Consider the following 20,187-nt stretch of genomic DNA (forward strand, 5'->3'; position numbering starts at 1 on the left):
TCTGGTTTTTTAAATAGCTGGTTTTCTCATGCTTCTGTTAAATCACAGACAATAAGACTAGTTTTGCACAAGGCATTTGATCCTCTTGTAGTTATTTTCGGGACTGCCTTTCTTTTTCCCTTTACCATGATGATATTTTTCTAAAACGTATATTACAGTTCCTTCTTCACATCTTTTTTTGGTTTGGGGAGGACTTATTTTTCCCTTTGAAAGCTCATTCCAAATTCACAAAGGGTCATGATTGCTGTTATCTGGCAGGTTTGCCCACACCTTTGGGCAAAGCAAAAGCCCAGTCATTTCCATGGCTCAGGTACCTCCAGCGAAGGAAAAAAGGGCAAAGTAAAGGTTTGAATATTTTTACAGGCACTTTAGGTGGGTAATACAGCATTAGTTATGTGATTATTGAAATTACAAAACATTTGGAGTGGTATATATAGAACCTACTTCTGGATCATTTATGCACTTCTAACTCATAATTTCTATCATGACAGTAGTTGAAGTGAAGTTGCTCAGTCATGTGCGACTCCTTGCAATCCCATGGACTGTAGCCTACCAGGTTCTTCCATCTGTGGAATTTTCCAGGCAAGAGTACTGGAGTGGGTTGCCATTTCCTTCTCCAGGGGATCGTCCCAACCCAGGGAACGAACCCAAGTCTCCCGCGTTGCAGGCAGACGCTTCACTGTCTGAACCACCAGGGAAGCTCTATGACAGTAGTTATGTCCTAGAAAATAAAGTGTGTGTCTATTACATATTTAGAAAAATATTCTGAAAAGGAAGTGTTGAACCTGGTGATCTGCTTTTTAACATTTATCATTAAGAAATCATTCTTTACTTAGAAGATCAAGTATGGCCTGAACTTTTTTGGTAAACCTTTGGCCCTCGTAGTCAAATACTATCCCATTTCAGAAGCAAAAGAACATGCCATGTAATGCTAAGTAGGCAAAGAAACGTCACAAATTTCTTATGAACCAACAACTTCTGAGAACCAGGTAATCTTGTTCCAGAACTTTAGTCTGAAGTAAGGTAAATGAAGGGAAGCAGTTGAGTCAAAAGTATTGGCTTCAAACAGTAATATTTGATACAAGTAATATCTGCCTGATACAAGGAAAGAGGACATTGATAAAGGAATCCTTAGTATCATAATCATTTATTATCTTATAGTCCTTCTAAACACAAATAATGAGAAAGGTTATCACATTAATTAGAACACTGGAATGCAATTTGTGGAATTTCTGTCAAAATGACTCATATTGGCATTTATTTACCTTTTTGTGTATTCCAATCAAGTCAATTTTTAAATTTTTTAATTTGAATGAAAAGAAAAGCTTATGTTAGGTTTAAAAAAATTTTTTTTACAGATACCTTTTCTTTTGAGATTCATTTTTTTCTGCAGCAATATTAGAAATGTATGGAAGTTTTCCTGTCTTTGAGGACCTTGGAATTTTGTTGAAGAGATAGGCCATACAAACATATAGCTGTCGAATAGGAATATTGTGTGGTGTATGAGAACCCACCAAAGTGGATGTAGCTGGTTATGAATGGTTTCATTGACCAGAATGGCAAGATAGGGGAGACACATTGTGGAATAAAGAAGGGCACAAGACAAGGAGACAGATAACTGACAAGTACATCAATCAAAATGCATTTATATAGAACTACAGATATTTAAATAAAGCTATCAGTCTCTTAGTAGGTTTGATATTCTCAAATGCTGACCTCAATGCTGTATCACCCAGTATGCTCATTTGTCAAGTGGAATAAACTCATTGTAGACTATAGACATAATAAGATGATTCTACTTATAATTTTTCCACTTTACAACAGTGATGTGAAACCGTCATGCATTCAGTAGAAACCATACTTCCAATGTTGAATTTTGTTCTTTACCCAGCTAGTGAGGTGTGCCATGATACTCTTGTTGATGCTGGGCAGAGACAGTGAGCTCAACTCCCAGACAGCCACACGATCACAGGCTGAACAACTGAGACACTTACACTATTCTGTTTCACTTTCAGTCTAGTAGTCAATGAATTACATGAGATGTTCAACACGTTATTGTGAAATAGGTTTTGTGTTAGATGATTTTGCCAAACTATAGGCCAATGTAAATATTTTGAGCACATTTAAGGTAGGCTAGACTAACCTATGATGTTCAATAGCTTAGGTATATTAAATGCATTTTCAACTTATGATGTTTTCAGCTTACAATGGGTTTATCAGAATGTGAGCCCTTCATAAGAGAAGGACCTATAGTTTAAGGGACAAAAGAGAATAGAGGATTTACTGACTTTAGTAACTAAAATTGAGTGTGTTTGGCTTCAGGTAGAGTTAGATCCAGGGGCTCAAATGATATCATCAAGTTTCATTTCTCCTTGTGTCTGTTTTCCTTTTTTCTCTGTTGATTTTCTGTTGTCAGGCACCTCAGGCAGGCTTGTCTCATTTGGAAGCAAAGTTGGCCACTAGCAACTCTTCGTTCCCCACAGCTAGTAATCCCAGAAAAAATGGAATACCTTTCCCCCAATAAATCCAACAAAATCCCCAAGTTGTCTTTAACTGGCCTGGCCCAGATCTCTGCTCATCTCTGAGGCCGTGGCTGCCGCCAGGGTACCTGTGATGAGCCACCAGGCATCTGTGTGCACCTCCAGCCTGGGGAGAGAGGCTGATTCAGTCTGTTCACTTGAATTTGTTTTCAGTAAGAAAAATCAGCTATGCTTACAAAAGAATGGGGAAAGGAAAGTGAGAAGCTTTGTTTGAGCTGATTATAATGTAGGTCTGTTATTGTGAATTTCAGACATTTTCCTCATTGGGCATATTGTGGCTGGGTTTTCCACCTATCCTGCCTTGGCCTTTTTCCATTTGTAGCCTCTTCTATTTGACTGATTTTTATCAATAGTATCAGACAAAATAAACCCTGAGGAATGTACCTAAAATGCAAACTGGAGATTCTTGAAAAAGCCTAATTTCTAAGGGAATAGCTCAGTGATAGAGCTCATTCTTAGCATGTGTGAGGCCCTGAGTTCAACCCCCAGTACCTCCATCTTCATATTGGGCTTCCCTGTAGCTCAGACAGTAAAGAATCTGCCTGCAATGGAGGACACCTGGGTTCGATTCCTGGGTCAGGAAGATCCCCTGGAGAAGGGAATGACAACCTGCTCTAGTATTCTTGCCTGGAGAATCCCATGGACAGAGGAGCCTGGTGGGCTATAGTCCATGGGCATTGCAAAGAGTCAGACACAACTGAGTGACTTAACTACTACTATTCATAGCTTTAGTTTGCAAGGTAACAAAAGTGTTCTTGCATCACAGTATCTTCTTCTAACCCTGACTTTACATCTAAAATATTGAGGTGGTATTCTCTTTTAGGTAGAGCTACTCTGTTTCCATAAGGAGATAATCCTTTGTTCCACTATTACCTACGTACACGTTAATGTAGACTGGCCCATCAAATTATAGAGAACTAAAGAAACAAGATCTTACATAGCATGTTTTGTGGAGGCAGGTGAGAGGAAAGGTGCTCTTCACCCTGGAGGGTCAGGATGAGAGTGCTAGAGAGCCAGAGAATGCAGTCCTTCAGTCATTAAGTTTAGGCCCTAACCTGGCTCTCTGGGAATAAAGGGTCATGGGCAAGGAAGGAGAAGGAAGACTCTTCTAGTTTTGTTTATACAGTCATGTCCCTTAGTATCCACAGGGGATTGGTTCTGGGATACTCCACAGATAACTAAAATCTGTGTATGCTCAAGTCCCTTATAGAAAATGGCTCAGCACAGTCGGGCCACCCTGTCTGGGTTCCGCATCCACAGATGGGGAAGCTGACTGTATTGGGTACTTTACACGCATGAGCACTTCTAATCTGCAGAGGTAGCCCTGGGCCACCGTTTAGTCTGAGCACTCTGCAGAGGCGTAGATGTGGGTTTGTGTCCTGCCCCTCCACTTACTAGTTGTATAATCTTGGACCCATAAACCTGTTTTATCATGTCTAAAATGTGGGGTAATAGTCACAACTCCTTCTGCTGTCACTGTAAAGATTAAATGAGGTAATAGGTAAGGCATTTATCAATAAGAGTTAGCACACAGTAAGCGCTCTGTAAGTGGTGGTGCTGGTGGTTGTCACTAATACTGAAACACTCCATCTTCATATTGGGCTTCTGTAATCAGTAGTATTGATTTTCTATTGCTGTGTAACAAATTACCATACAAACAGCACATGTTTATTTAATTCCACACTTTCTGTGGGTCAGAAGTCTGGGCATGTTTTGTTGTTTTTTTTTTTTTTTTTTTTTTACTGGGTCCTCTGCTTCAGAGTTTCTCATAAGACCTCACTCAGGATGTTAGCTAAGGCAATATCTCATCTGAAGGCTCAAGTCAGTCCCAGCTTCCTTATGTACTTGTTGGCAGGATTCAGGTCCTTATGGGCTCTAGAACTGACATCTTCAGCCCCCAGCTTGCTGTTGGCCAGAGACTGTCCTCCGTTCTTAGCCCACAGGCCTCACCAGTATGGCTGCTTGTTTCCTTAAAGTGTGTAAGCCAATAAGGTGATGGAGTCTCCGAGAAGGATGGAAAATTAAGTCTTCTATGACATGATCATGGAAATAACATCCCATCACCTTTCTGTCAGCCAGAAGAAGTCTCAGGTCTTGCCTACTTTCAGGGGAGGGTATTAAACAAGCATGTGAATACAAAGAGGCAAGAATTGTTGGGATTCATCTTGGAGTCTGTCTGTCTGTTACGAATTCTAGGAAGGAGATACTGTTCGTTAACAGTGGAGGGACCAAAGCTCTGAGAGGTTAAGTAATTTACCCAAGGTCACACAGCACCTGGCTGGTACCAAGACGTAATTGAAGTTTGGATCCAGAGACCTCATTCTTCTAGAGATCTTTTGCGTGCCCTGTTTGTGCCAACCTTTGGACAGAGAAAAGCTTATTTCCTGGAGTTTAGCCATGTAGTTCAGTGCAAATTAGCAATGTGATCTGGTCTGTTTTGCAGAGTTCATTAGTGGCTGCTGTTAAAAAGCAGATTTATGGGTGATTTTATTTTCTGCATTGTTAATTTTGAAAATGTTAATCTGAAATTGCTACAGTATTTCAATTAATTTGGACGATTAAAACTTAGCACCAGAAGAATCCTTAGCAGAAGATAAGGCAGATAATTAGCGATTCTGAAATAAACAACTGTGGACACTGGCACTGAAACATGCTGGGTGGATGACACCCAGCAGAATTCACTCTGCTTAACAGTTTTTGAAATGGAAAGAATGATTTCTGGCAGTCTAAATATTAAACTTGAATGCAATTGATTTTTTTTAAGACAGCCATTTTAAGGAGTTAACTGTTTAACTTGATGTGTGATTTTTTTAATAGCATGCAATTCTGAAAAACTGCATTCACATTATTTTGGAATGTTGTCTTTTGTATAACTGTAGTAGTGACAGATCATATTTTTCATGTCATGATATTTCATACGTTTTATATTGATTTGATGATTTTTAAATTTAAAGGTGACGTAGCACAGGCTTTTTTTGTTTGTTTGATGACACTGAAACTTAGGTAAATCAGAGTTCTAACCCTTATACACTGTTGTTGGGAATGTAAATTGCTGCAACCACTATGGGGAACAGTATGGAGGTGCCCTAAAAACTAAAAATAGAACTACCATAGGATCCAGCAGTCCCAGGCCTTAGCATATATCTGGAAAACAAAAGCACTAATTTGGAAAGGTACATGCACCCCAATGTTCACAGAAGCACTATTTACAATAGCCAGACTATCGAATCAACTCAAGTGCTTCTCAACTGATGAATGGAAAAGGAAACAGTGATATTAATATGGGCTTCCCCGGAGGCTCAGATGGTAAAGAATCAGCCTGCAGCATACAAATGAATATTATTTGACCTTAAAAAAGAATGAAATTCTGCCACTTGCAGCAACGTGGATGGACCTAGAGAATATTATGCTTAGTGAGATAAGTCAGGCAAAGGCAAATACTGTATGATATCACTGACATGTGGAATCTAAAATATAAATGGATGTATACACAAACCAGAGTAGACTCACAGATACAGTGGTTACCAAAGGTGATAAGGAAGGGGAGATGGACAAATTAGGGGTATGGGATTTGGAAATACAAACTACTATATATAAAATAGGTAAGCAACAAGGATATACTATGTAGCATAGGGAGTTATAGCCATTATTTTATAGCAATTTCAATGAAGTGTAGCCTGTAAAAATGCTCAATCACAGTGATATACAACTGAAATGAATATGTTAATGTAAAGGAACTATTCTTCAGTTGAAAGAGTTTTACACTTTGAAAACTTTATTTTTAAAAAATTCAGAAAACATAAGGAGGCATACAAGAGTTTCCTGGAAAAATTGCCTGTAATCCCCTCACTTAGGTAATGACCCTTCACACTTTTGTTTCGTTATACACTTTTTCTAATACTGATTTTCTTTGTGTGTAGCCATGTTTATAAAATGTCTGTATTTTCAACTTAGTGTCCTGCTTTTATCACTTGACTTTGTTTCATGAGCATATTTGTTTATTCATTTGTTTGTTCAACCATTTGACAAGTATACAGGCTTTGTGTGAAGTTTACAAGGATGAACAGGATGTATTTCCCCACACACAAAACACCGAGCAAAGATAATAGGGTATGATTTGAGATCAGGGGCTATGCTTAAAGGGACACATACCTTAGATACGTGAACATCAGGAAGTGAGTAGCTGGGGGGACTGAGTAGGGGGTGGCGACAGAACATGAATGGAGACAAAAGGGTTGCTCCAGCAAAGGTCATATTTATCCAATTTTTTCTGACTTATTATTTCTTCCTGTATAAAGTTTTAAATTTTCATGTGGTCATAGTTATTGATATTTTATTTATGGTTTTTTTTGTTGCTTTTATGCTTAGAAAATTCTCCCATTCTGAATTTTGTTAAATATTTACTTCATCTTATTGTTTAATTTATGTAACATTATTTAACTTATATTTATTTAAGTAATAAAAGAAAATTCTGTGTGGAGTTTCAAGACATACATCAAAATATTTTTAAGGATTTACAGTACAATATTTTACAAAATTTAAATTTACCTTTTTTATATGTTGTCAAACAACCATATTGCATTGTTTACTTTTTATACATATATTTTGCTCAGATCCTGTTATATTGTACAAAGTTTGTCATAGTATATACTATGTATATGTAATAAGGGAATAATATTTTGAAGATATATAGGTATTTAATATTGAGATAATTTGGGCTTTTTTGTTGGATTACAGACTAGGATTGCCTCTCCTAAACTTTCTTTAGAGGTAGAAGGAAAAAATATTTCATGGCTATTGAGTTCAGAGTCTCTCCCACCTTCCATTGATCTCTTTTCTCCTTGTAAATATATCCTCCTTAATTTTGCAGTTTTTCTCATCTTAATTTACACAGTGGCTTCTGGGGCTAAGCCTAATAAACCTATTATTTTAAAAGATCTTTAGTTTTAATAATTTATCATCAAAGTAAGAAAAATTAACTTCTGCTTAATTTGAAAAATGTCATAGATATATCCTCATTTCCAAAGCAATGTAGAAATTCTTTGTTTTAGAGAATTTAGGAAGTTTTATATGTTGCCATGAAAAATTAGGTGTTTAATAAATAGCCTGTCTTGGGGGGCCCAATTGTAAGCAAGTAGAATAATGACTTCAATTTCCTACCTGGCATGTTGCTTCTAATGATCTGTTCAGGAAACATGCCTGTGGATGTCCAGATACCAGAAGTTTTGATCGTAACTTCTTAATAGTTCAAATGGCCCATAGGAATCATTTGATGCCTTTATTCAGGCAGAACTTTACTTCTTGGGACTAAGAATTCTTCCTTCACTTGATTTAGAGCACATAGTAAGGATTAAATAGATGAATAATGAAAGTATTCATGTGTTTCCCCAATTCACCTACTATCGTATTGCTAATATTATAACTGTTAATTCCCAGAAGAAGAAGCTCACCATTTAAAAACTATATTGCCATGCTTTAGGGATCTCATATTTTGAAGTTTTGAATCTCCCATTTAAATTCAAACAGTATTCAAGAACAGAATCTGGCCAATGGTTTTGAAAAAACAAAATGGCAACACCTTCTTGGAATCTCAGACTGTTCAAAGATTTTTTTTTTTTCCTAGCAAAACAGGAAGAAATTGGAAAAAAGCATATGGACTCAGGTTGAACATATGATGTATTTTCAACTTGAATCCGCACTTTACTCATATTTGTAGTGTGGCTTAAAATTAATTTTGGTAAAGCGTTTAGATTTGAGAGAGAAAAAAATCCCTGTCTGGGACTAAGTCAACATTTGTGGCATCTCATTAATCACTGCCTTATGTAACCAGTTTTCCCACCTAAAGAGAAACTACTGGGATAAGAAAAGTTTATAATATTAATGCCAAGTACAGATCTTGCTTCTCCAAAACAGAGTTCATTAATCATCATTGAAGCACAAGAACAAACATACTTCATGTCTCATGCCAATTTTTTCAATAACATTTCTGAAAGGCAAAAAAATTCCTCTATTTTTCAATCTTCATTTTTAAAAGGTTTTAATTTGGCTATTATTTAATTTGTGATTATGTTATGTAAATTTAACGTGCTTTGAGGATGCCCATGCATAGTATATAGCAGTGAAGTATATTGACTGAGTCTAGGGTTCCGAATCAGAGACGTCTGGATACAGATTCCTGGCTCTGTTACTTCCTGCCTATGTGGTCATAACATGCAAAGCACTTCAGTCACAGTGCTTGGCACAGGGTAACTAGCCAATAACCACCGTGACAGAAATTCTATCACTGGTAAGAAGCAGTATGGCCTTGAAGTTTGAAAAGATGGATTTCAATCCAGGCTTTGGTGGAAATCTTTGGTGGGCAAGAGAATAACCTCAGTTTTTTCATCTGTAAAATGGGGGTAGAGATAGTTGTCTCTTATACATCACAGGATTATCAATGGCCACAAATGAAGATAATGCCTTAAGATAGAAAATTGAACTTAATCATAGTATGCAAACTTGTTTAATAAAACAAAAAATAAGTGCCAAGTAATGAAATCTTCATTATTTGGCCATATATTTCAGTCTATCAGTGTTAGGATTGTATAGCTGATTAGTAGTTTTGATGGAATTTTGGGGTCAGCCATGTAGTTATTTCGGGCTTCCCTGGTAGCTCAGACGGTAAAGCGTCTGCCTACAATGCGAGAGATCAGGTTCGATCCCTGGGTCGGGAAGATCCCCTGGAGAAGGAAGTGGCACCCCACTCCAGTACTCTTGCCTGGAAAATCCCATGGACCAAGGAGCCTGGTAGGCTACAGTCCATGGGGTCGCAAAGAGTCGGGACATGACTGAGCGACTTCACTTCACTTCTTCATGTAGTTATTTCATCCTCTATGCAATTTTAAAATCACCATTTACTGGAAATTTTACTGTTCTTTCTTTGTTAGTATGTCTTTACATATTTATTTTTTCCAGTCTCTTAATTTTAAAAATTATTTATAATTAAGAAAAATTGAGTACAATATACTTAGCTAGTAGATGAAAATGATGACAATCTTTTTTTACAAAATAAAGGAATAATACAAACCACATGTGAGAAGAGAAACACACTAATTCAAACAATCATAAATAGAAAAAAAAGCTTACATGGAAGAAAAAGTGGCTCCTGCCTACTTTCATTTACAGCCACTTGGCTACCAAGTGTCAGGGGATAGAAATGGATGGATGCTGAAGTTTTCAGATACTTCAGAAAACAAGTTGTTTCCTTACTTGTCCCTGTCAGAAGACTTGCCCTTTCTTGTTCATTTCTATGGCCTCTGCTATTAGAAGCATTGTTAAAAGCTGAAAGACAAGGCATTCTAAAGTTATGGTTGAAGATGCAGCCGTGAGACTTTGGAAAACCCCAGGAGAGAGGCAAGCGTCGTGTCCACCAGCAATAGCAGAGCTATTTTAATTTGGCTGTTATTTAATTTGTGATAATATTATGTAAATGTAAAAGAGCAGATAGCTCTTTTTGTCCCCATAAAACAGTCAAGGATCAAGAAGTAATCATATGGACACGTAGCAAGGCTTAGTTCATTTTTGAAATTAAAGTAGTTTGGAAAGAAGAGGTTGAGCAGAGTAGAATAGCAGGAGTTTTTTGTAAGGTGAAGTAGAATTAAGTTATAGGCAAGAATTTTTCTGTCTTCAGTTTTAAAGAGCACCAGCTTCACTCTTCCTTTTTTCCCCTGTGTTCTTCTTGACCTTCTTATCAGCTCTTGACTTTTCTCCCTGGGAGATTTTCTCTGCATAGTCAGCACTGACTCCTGCAGAAATCCTGAATGCCACACCCTTATTACAAAAGAGTTGAAGAGAATTCAAACAAACATTTTGCAATAAGGAGCTTGGGAACTAACTGTTACAGGATGCTTCCAGAATAAGGCACTGCCAGCTAAAAGCCGAAAATTCTGTTTCCTGTGTAGCATGCCCAATTGTAGGCTTTACTTAAAAATATAAAAGTTAATATTAAACCTTAGAAATTCCTACAGAACCACCTACCTTCCTTTGCGAGTAAATTTTTTCTAGAACAGTTACTTTTCTCTTGTCCAATCTGCACAAATGTAGATTCCAGGACCTTGCTTCCAGTTTTTCCTGCTCTTAATACAAAGAGGGAAAATTTGCTGATACATGTCATTGTACACCATAACTTTAATTCTTAACATATACGATACATACTTTCACCATGGGGTGGATGTTAGTGATATTTATTCACGTGCTAGAATTTTGTATATTTTGTCTTACAACAAAACCTGTAAGGTAGATTTTATGCCCATTTTACAGATGAGGAAGCTGCCCTGAGAGTTTAAGGCATGGTTTCAAGTTTATACAAATTAAAAATAAAGATTAAAGCTGAGTTTTCAGTCACTGTTTTATAAAAATGTTATATATGTTCTTTCATAACCATTAAAACTATTAAATATTTTTAAATATTAGGATTCTTGTTGTGGGAAGCAGGGGGTGGTGTGGGGGAGACATTGAGTACACTTTTTTTCAAGGAGGCTTGTGTTATAGCCAGGATGGCCTCAGCCGTGGATCATACCCAGTTCTCAGGGGAAGGATATAGGCTGAGAGCAGAATCGTGGTCAGAATGAAGGATATGCATTCCGAGTAGCTAATTTCAAGAGGAAGGAGGTGTATGACCTTGATATGAGGGCTTGCAGGTAAGGGGAGTTTTGCTGGTGCATGGATGAAGTTTGGGTCCTAGATGAAAGAGGACCACCAGCTGGGTGAGGATGAGCAAGGCAGGGAGGCACAGGGATGGCCCCTCAGGTCTCTGCCAACCTAAGGTCACCACATTTCCAGGCAGGGAAGAGAGCTCACTCCCTACAGCCTTCTAGAGCTTTCATTAGTGTGTCTTTGCTTTGATTTTAATAGGATTAGATAATAAAATCAGAGCAAAATGTCAGGAAATGACCCCAAACAAATATAATAAATGCTGCTTCTGTTTATTCTCTATACATACTGCCTTTTCCCTTAATATCTTCATTAGTTTTTGTGTAGAAAATAGGATTTGGGTATTTTAAATAATTTATAGAAGTTGATTATGTTTTCCCATCTTGTGCTTTATTGTTCGTCATGTCTTTGTGTGTGTTTAATCCTAAACTCTCATCAGTCAAGGGTCTCACTCTTCAATTATGGTAATATTACTTGTAATAATTCTGTTTACACTATTTTGTGCAGAAATTGCATCTCATTTCCCAGGCAAATACGGAGACCTTGTTGGATGATATTTCCCACGTGGTTGCTCCATCACAGACATGCTCTTAAGTGCAGTGTGTGGGAGGCCAGACAATGTAAGTGGTTAAGAAATTAGGCTTTGTTGTTGGCGTTACCCTGGGCTCAGGGCTTAGCTCCACCACTTAGCGGTGTACCTTTGGGATGCCGCTCAACCTCCTTTACCTCATCCTGTCTTCTGTCAAGCAGGGGTAGTACTGGTATCCACCTTCCTGAATTACTGTATGTGGATTCACTGTGAGGAGGAATGCGTAGAGCATTAGCCCAGTGTCAGGTTCTTTGTGTGCAGTGGATAAATCATCACCATTGTCTTCACCACTGTCTTCAGGATGCAGATCTGGGCAGGTGGGGAAGGCGAGCTGAGGCCTGTAGAGGCAGGGCCCAGGCTTCAGACTCCTGAGGCCGGTGGCGATGCTGTGGTCTTGTTTGTTCTACTTTTAAGAATCCAGTCCCATGAGAGCAGAGGCAGCAGTACATGCTGCCTGCTCCCACGTGCCTGGTTTATAATGTTTTGGGGGAAATTAATGGTACACACAACAGAGCTAGTCTACCTGGGTTTTGATGCAGAATCCACTATGTATCAGCTCTGTGACCTTGCTCAAGTCACTTAACCCCTCTGTGCCTTTACTTTCTCTTCTTTAAAACGAGGATCATAAGAAGACTCACTTCTTTGGATTATCCTGAGATGTAAATGAATTAATATGTATTAAGCTCTTAGGGCCTAACACATGGTAAGTACTATGTTTTATTTTTAAAAGTAAGAGATTCTTCAGTTACCAGGAGATAATGGTAGAAGTGTATCATATGTAGAGTTAATTATAATATTTAAAAGGCTGTAGATTAATATTTAAACAGAGCTGACAATACCAGGCAGGTAGTGCAGCATTTTCAGGATAAGAAGCTGGGGACAGTCAACCGTCTTAGAGGACGCTGAGTGCTCTTCTGTGTCTCCAGAAAGACATTCATGTTAAAGTAGCTGGTGGAAACTCTGGTCCACAAATTTAGGAGTGTAAGAGATGACACCATTAAATTTTTTTTTTAATAGGCTTAATTCCAACCTTAAGCCCTTATTTGTCTTCTTGATGTTTGAAGACTGTCTATTCCTGATCTAGCAGGTGTCTGAGGCTTAGGGCCAACCTTTGTAGGCGTACATGCAGCTTTCTTTCTCCCTGGAGAAGCCACAGGGCAGTTAGCATTTCCTGGGTGCCCTGGAATCCACACACATCCGTCCCTATTTCCATCTGGGGAACTTCCTCCTTCCTCTCTTGGTGTTCTCAAAAGCTGACCCTTCCTTCTCCTCCCCTCTGGAACACACCTGGCATCATCTCTTCAGTAACTCAGGTTTTACACAGAGCTGGGAGAATCAGTGATTTCTGAAAGCCTTTGCTTTCTACCCTGCAGTGCTCACTAAGGCACGAAAACGAGGATTGCACCCTCCTTCTGGATCAGGTCAGGACACCGGGATCTCAGAGGTGAACTGAGAGACATGGGCCCTGCGCTCAGCAGGGATGGCCAGGTGCAGGCAGGGGACAGGAGATGGGCTTGGCTCCCACCATGATCCTGTGGTGTGACTAGAGAAGCACCGATTTGGAGAAAGTCTGTTTGTGGATTATGGTTCTCAGGGTATGTGCCTTCTCTCCCCTGCTAGACGGATAGTTCTTTCCCGCGAGTACCTGGTCTTGATCTTTCCAGCTCCCAGGGAGTTTTAGTGCAGGACCCCTTGCACAGACGTGTTTAGCTATGATGCCCCAAGGAGGTTGGTGCTGTGGGAATGGTCCCCCTAGAGGTGGGGGAGTTGTTTTATCACTGACTTTGCTTAGAATTACTGGCTCGTGGTGATAAGAAAAATCAAACAGACTTTTAGTCAGTTTATTTTTATTACAGTTTTAAAATTCTCCTTAGACAATGCTCCTCCCCACCCTGCCCCTTATTAGGTGACCTGGTGTGAAATATTCTCAACCTCCCAACTTTCCTTCAACCTTCCTCAGATACACCCCCACAGGTATTTTGTAAGTAATTAATCAGTTTATTCGGAGAAGGCAATGGCAACCCACTCCAGTGTTCTTGCCTGGAGAGTCCCAGGGACGGAGGAGCCTGGTGGGCTGCTGTCTATGGGGTTGCACAGAGTGAGACACGACTGAAGCGACTTAACAGCAGCAGCAGCAGCAATCAGTTTATTAACTACTATAATAGTCTCTTAGCTGCTTCTCTTGCTTTTAATCCTAACTTCCTTTATTGCCTCCTTCATACTATCAGAAAAATGATTAACCTAGAGGAGAGCATGGCCCCCTGCTTCAGCTGTTCAGCGCATCCTCAGAACTAGCCTACAAGATACTAAGTGTACAAACCTCCCAAGGCCTGCTTTCTACTGAGCCCATTCTTTCTCCTCTTCTCTTTGGCAGTAGCAAAAGATCTATGTGGTCATTTTCTACATGCACAGAATTCTTTCTTGCCTCTGTACCTTGGCTCCTGCTCTTGCTTCTGGCCAAAATAACCTTACCCTTCTTCTCTGTCTGGTTTAGTATTATTCATCTTTATTTCATTTATCTACCTAAACTCAATCCAAGAAGCTCCTCTAGCAGTATCTTACAGCTGATGTGCTCTATGGGTTCCTCCCCCATGACGATCCTGACATAGTACTTTTGAAGTTTCTGGAAATTATCTGAGTACGTGTCTACTTTCTAAAATTTTCGTAAGTGCCCTAATTCATAGCTATTACTAGATAACTTCATCTTTTTCATACTTACACCCATAGTATCGGGAACATAGTTGATGTTCAGTAAAACTATGTTGAACTGAATTGTATGCTCAACTTTATGAAAGTGAACACTGATTTCTGGTGAGCAAATTCTCTAACCTCTTTGGCAAAGTGGTGTATGTTCTTTCTTTAATATTGATGTACACTTTGGAAATTAAAAACATGGTTTGTCATTGAGGCCAGCAGTCCTATTTTTATTAAATGCTTAGTTTTCAGATTAGTGTATGTAAATATTAAAAACTATTATATTGAATATTAGTGAGTCTACACTAGCTGTAATATTTTTTCCAGACCAGAAGAACAGAGAATAAAAGATTCTAAACCCATAGCAATATATTGATGGAACATAGGCTTGTATATAAAGTGATATTTTGATAAGTTTTACACGAGTCTTCAAGTGAAATCATTTGTTTCTAATATCAACCACTCAGAGCCAAATTGAAACAATAGGAGTTTCATTTAGGGTCCATAATAGCTAGATAGAATATCACTGTAACATTATTTGCTGGAATTATAGTAGGGAATTTGCTGGTACAGAAAAGCAAGACAATCCAATTTTTCAGCAGAGATAAAATCCTAGTAAACTCTTCATTCTGCAAATTGGCATTTTTTTTGAAACTCTGACCACTTTATTGGCAATTATCTTGAATCAAGTTGCATGTAATTTTGCCTCTCACATTCTTCTAAGTTTAATAAGTTTGGTGAAAGAGGAATTTATACAATTGTGTTTTTTTCCACTATGTTTATGTTCATTCCAAATGTACCTAAAGTTCAAAACCTAGAGAAAAGTTTAAGCTTAACCTGTAGAGGTTACAAAAAAAAAATTCCAAAGGTATTTTCAAAACCTCTCTAATGGAATATTATATATATTTATTTTGTTAGGAATTTTATCTCCCAGAAATATTTGATTTAGGACAATGCATTTCCCAACCTTGCTTTTCATTACAAAAGTCTCTTTGTAACTCCAATTCACACAAGACTAGTCAACAATATAAAAGTTCATATATTAAAATGCTATTTGAATATACATAAATGGAAAGTATATTTTAAAGTCATTGAGTGAACTTTGCATTAGGTAATTACTGCCTCCCCAGAGGCTTCCCCTGACTCCTGACTGACTGGGCTGCAGTAACACACGTCCTGATTATAAATGCATCCCCTGGTTTATACACCAGTTACCACAGATCTCATTAAAACGTGAATTCCTAGGCATATTTAAAATATGATTAGGTTCATAAAGAACAGTGATTGAAAACCCAGGGAAGCTTTAGGAAGACAAACCACCGTCAGCAGATAGAAGCAGATGTGTAGGACATTGCTGCAAATATTGGGCATCTCATTCCATGCTGGGGAATTCCTGCTTTGTGGCTGACATCCATCTCATTCTCCAAGTGCTTTTTAACTGCCAGAATTTTAAACAGGGGTTGGATAGAGTTAGAAACACTTAGCTTCATGTCTTTGCCCATTACTTTCATGACTAATATGTCTTTTCTACCCACTGGACTCACAGAGAATATGCTTCTGTTAGCATTTTTCTCTAAAGCACAGTAGATTGTGGAGTTTTCATTTGATTAGTAAATGTTCTTGCTAAAACCTAGTCACATAACCTGTCAGTCTGGTTGGATTGGGGATATAAGAAACTTGAGGACCAGTGGCCTTGAATAAAATCCATTCAACTCTCAGTGCTTTGAATGAAGTAGGAGATAGAACTAGTGGGTCTCCATTCATAGCATTGATCATTTGAAGAACAGCAGCCTTTAGGCTCTAGAGACGCTCTGTGTAGGTCTAAGATAACTGATGCCCCACTGACCTTGTCTTCCCCACATCAGGCAGATGCTTCTTTCCCCTACAGAAATTCTTTAAGGAAAAGTCCAAACCAAGTAGAGTGAAAACTGAGAAGGTATGCTCCTGTACCTGATTTCTGAGCTTCTCTAATATTTCAGCCTTAATTTTAACCTTTTTTTAAAAAAACACTGTGTCATATTCTTAAATATAATTTTAATTGGAGAAAGGGTACAGATGCATTTGTATTGATAATGCTGTGGGCATATAATTTCATACAAAGTGGATTCAATTTTGGGGAAAAAAAAGTTTGTTTTTTTTTTTTTTAATGGCACAATCACTTTAAACATAGTGCTCTGGTTTTAAAATTTCAGGTCTGTCCTAAGTGGCGCTAGTGGTAAAGAATCTGCCTGCCAGTGCAAGAGACATAAGAGATGCGGGTTCAATTCCTGGGTCAGGAAGATTCCCAGGAGAAGGAAATGGCTCCCCACTCTAGTATTTTTGCTGGGAGAATCCCCTGGACAGAGGAGCCTGGTCGGGGGCTACAGTATATGAGGTCACAAAGAGCTGGACACGACTGACTGACTGAGCACACACCATGTAAGCAGTTAGTCACACTGTGAGTTATAATTTCACTTGCTCTCAGATCTATTTAATTTTTTGCTTACAAACACATAATGACTGGAAAAATCTAAGCAATTATGTGTCATATAGGAGAAAGAAGTATTTCTCCCAATCAGTCTGGGGTCCAGTTTTATTTTTCTTGGTGGATCCAGTTGGAGAAACAGGGTGTTGCTGAGTCCCAGAGTATATTAGATATAGACTAGAACTCCAGGTTCATGATCTTTGTTCTGTATTCTCAGAGTCTCAAAGTCCTGACTCAGTTGAAATAGAGAATTTGGCAGCACACATTGTACATACTAAATGGTCCTATGTTGCTGTTTGTACAAGCAGACTTAGTCAAGAAGTACCTTTTGAAACTTATTAAAAGTATTCTTAATTTTTTTCTCTAATGGTGAACATTTACACAGCCTTTCATTTATTCAACAGACAGTTGTTGAGAGACTATTGAGCACCAATCCCCACACTAAGGACAGACAACTTAATAATTTATGGTCCCAGATCTTGTGAAGTTTATATTCCACTGCATGCTCAGTCGTGTCTGACTCTTTGTGACCCCTGCCAGTCTCCTCTGTCCACGGGATTCACTAGGCAAGAATACTGGAGTGGGTTGCCATTTCCTTCTCCAGGGGATCTTCCCAACCCAAGAATCAAACCTGTGTCCCCTGCCTCTCCTGCATTGGCAGGTGGATTCTTACCACTGAGCCACCTGGTTATTACATATATTCCACTGGTGATGAAACAAAATAATAATATGAAGTTTACACTCAATGCAATCATTTCTGTAACAGTAATTTAAAACGTTGTGGAATCACAGTGAAACAGAGGGGAGCATCTAATTGCCAGCAGTGGGGGTTGGGGGAGGGCTAGGAAGGCGTCCTGGAGCTGGCACCCACAGGGATCAGAGCGATCACAAAAGTCTTAGCATTGACCTACATGTGACAGTGCCTGATCCACTTGTCTGAGGAAAGTCGTGTGTATTTTGGATGTGTCAATGGGAACACAAGTGTGGCACGACCTTGGTACACTTCTTATAAGAGCCTAGTGATGAAGGGAGCTCCAAGCCCCCCGTTCCTCAGGGTCTTGCAGGTCCTGGCATGGGAAAGTGTCTTCCCAGGGCATCTCAGAAGAGCTTTTTCTAAGTGCAAATGTGCCCTCTGCCTGCCAAACCCGTGCTGAGAGGGCGCTCACCATGAGTCACATTGCGGGTGCAGTATTGACTAGTGGTGGCCCTGGAGGCTGGCAGTTGGATCAGCGGAGCAGGAGGGAGCTGGGCTGGGCCTGGGTTTATGGTCACCACAAGGAGTTTGGGTTTTTATTTCTCAGGCAACTGGTGTGTCATGGAAGGATTTCATTAACAACAAGAAAACTTAAAAAAAAATTTATACAAGAAACAGATGTTAACGATAGAAAATTTAGATAAGCAGTAAGTTCTCAAATTTGTCTAATCCAAATATAAATGTTATTGACATTGTGTTATGTGTCTTTGTTGACTTTTTTACTGTTCTTCTCTATACTGTTTTTCTTTTTTTTTCTGTCAAAGAAATGAGTTCTACTATGACACTGCTGTTTTGCAACCTGCTGTGTTTTCAACACATATTTGAACATGATTCAATACCATTAGGCAGTTATCTGTAATATTATTTTAAAATTTAAGCTTGCTATTCAATTATATGGATGTACCCTAAATTTAATTTAACCAATTCCCTATTGCTATTCATTTAGATTGTTTCCAGTTTTTTCATATCATTAAGTGTACTGGAATGAATGTTTGAAAGATAATGCTAATTACGTTTTAGAAATGAACTTTAAATTGTTATTTAAAATTCTATAAATTTTTATAATTTTAATAAGAGCCCTTTTTAAAGTCCCATTTCTTATATAAAACATTTCATCTGCATCACATTACATAAACTTCAGTCCTGCTGACAAGCTCTCATAATAATGGGGACTTTTTTCCTATCATACGTTCCTGCTCTGAACCCTGATGAGATAATGCCCTCTTCTCTTTTCCAACAGCCTTTGCAATTTTTCTAGCAGAAAACTCAAAATGTCTCATAACTGTATAATTATCTTTTTCCCTGTTAGATTCCAAGTTTTATAGGGGAAGGACATTCCCCTCTTATTTATTACTCCCATTCTAAACATGAAGTAAGCATTTGGAATTTTTTTTAAATTAATAAATACAAGGATAAATGGATACCTTAGGAAAAGATGAACAAACAGAAACCGAAAGCCAAAGTACCGACAAATAAATTACCTCCTGAGGTCTGCTTCACTTTGCAGTCACAGTGAGTGATGTGTTTCATAAAGGGGTAAGTGGATGTAAAGTGAGAGTTACCCGTGTGTTAGAGAGGGAAGCTGTAAAGTCAGGTCACTGTGGTGACCTGATGTATATTTCTGTCTTTCTGTGAAGAGAAAGATGGATGTCTACAAAAACTGGCACATGCATTATTTCCTTTTCTAGTTACCTTGTTTTAAAGCCAAGGGAGATTAACCTCAACATGCCTTTGTATTCACTGGAGATAATTAACATGAAAATAACAATTATACAACAGCCCAGCAAAAAGAAATCTTTTTTTTTTTTTTTAATTTTATTTTATTTTTAAACTTTACATAACTGTATTAGTTTTGCCAAATAGGTTCACCATCAATGCTGTTATTCAAAGAATAATAGCTGCATGAAAGAGGCCTTCAAGGAAAGAAATTACCCCTTTCTAAGCACTGCAGAGTTTTCAACATGCTATAGCCTGAAATCAAAGAGAGAAAAAACACAGGGAGATAAAAAATGGAGTGGGCAAAGAAGTGAGTAAATTAAAGATGAATCAGATAATCTGTGGGAATACTTTTCAGATGCCAAGGAATTTTAATTCAGTTGGAGAGCTTTCTCTCATATATGGTGGCATTTTAGAAGCTTTCCTTTGTATAGAGGTGAGGAAGAGAGGATAAATGTTTGCCCTTTTAAATTTGTTTTTCTGGATATTTGTCAATTAAGCTTGTGAAGATGGGCCATAGGAAAGGTCTGGTTCAGACCTTCCCCCCACCCCCCCGCCTCATTGGAAGCTTCATTTCCTAGTCAAAATATTTTATAGAAAACTAGTTGTATGTTTAAACCTTCAACAGAAAACAAAGAACAGTTAATCATGTATCCTTAAGACCTACTTAGTAGGTGATACATAGTAGTTACTTAGTAAGTATTTACTAAAAAAAAAATAAATTAACATAAAGATTAAT

At 38.3% G+C, this 20,187-nt stretch overlaps 1 protein-coding gene across 20 annotated transcripts in view; it reads left to right on the forward strand.

Annotated features, from left to right (window-relative positions):
• VAV3 (vav guanine nucleotide exchange factor 3) overlaps nt 1-20,187 on the forward strand; it is a 645,240-nt gene that overhangs the window by 510,895 nt on the left and 114,158 nt on the right. The window contains exon 21 of one of the 20 annotated variants that reach the window (XM_055584915.1): nt 492-784. The exons of the other annotated variants lie outside the window; for them this stretch is intronic. Within the exon in view, the coding sequence (XP_055440890.1) occupies nt 492-769 (278 nt within the window). The 3' untranslated portion in view covers nt 770-784. Of the gene's footprint in view, nt 1-491; nt 785-20,187 lie in introns of those variants that run through there. 20 annotated transcript variants of the gene reach the window in all.

This window comes from Bubalus kerabau, chromosome 6 (assembly GCF_029407905.1).
Source record: "Bubalus kerabau isolate K-KA32 ecotype Philippines breed swamp buffalo chromosome 6, PCC_UOA_SB_1v2, whole genome shotgun sequence".
NCBI lineage: Eukaryota > Metazoa > Chordata > Mammalia > Artiodactyla > Bovidae > Bubalus > Bubalus kerabau.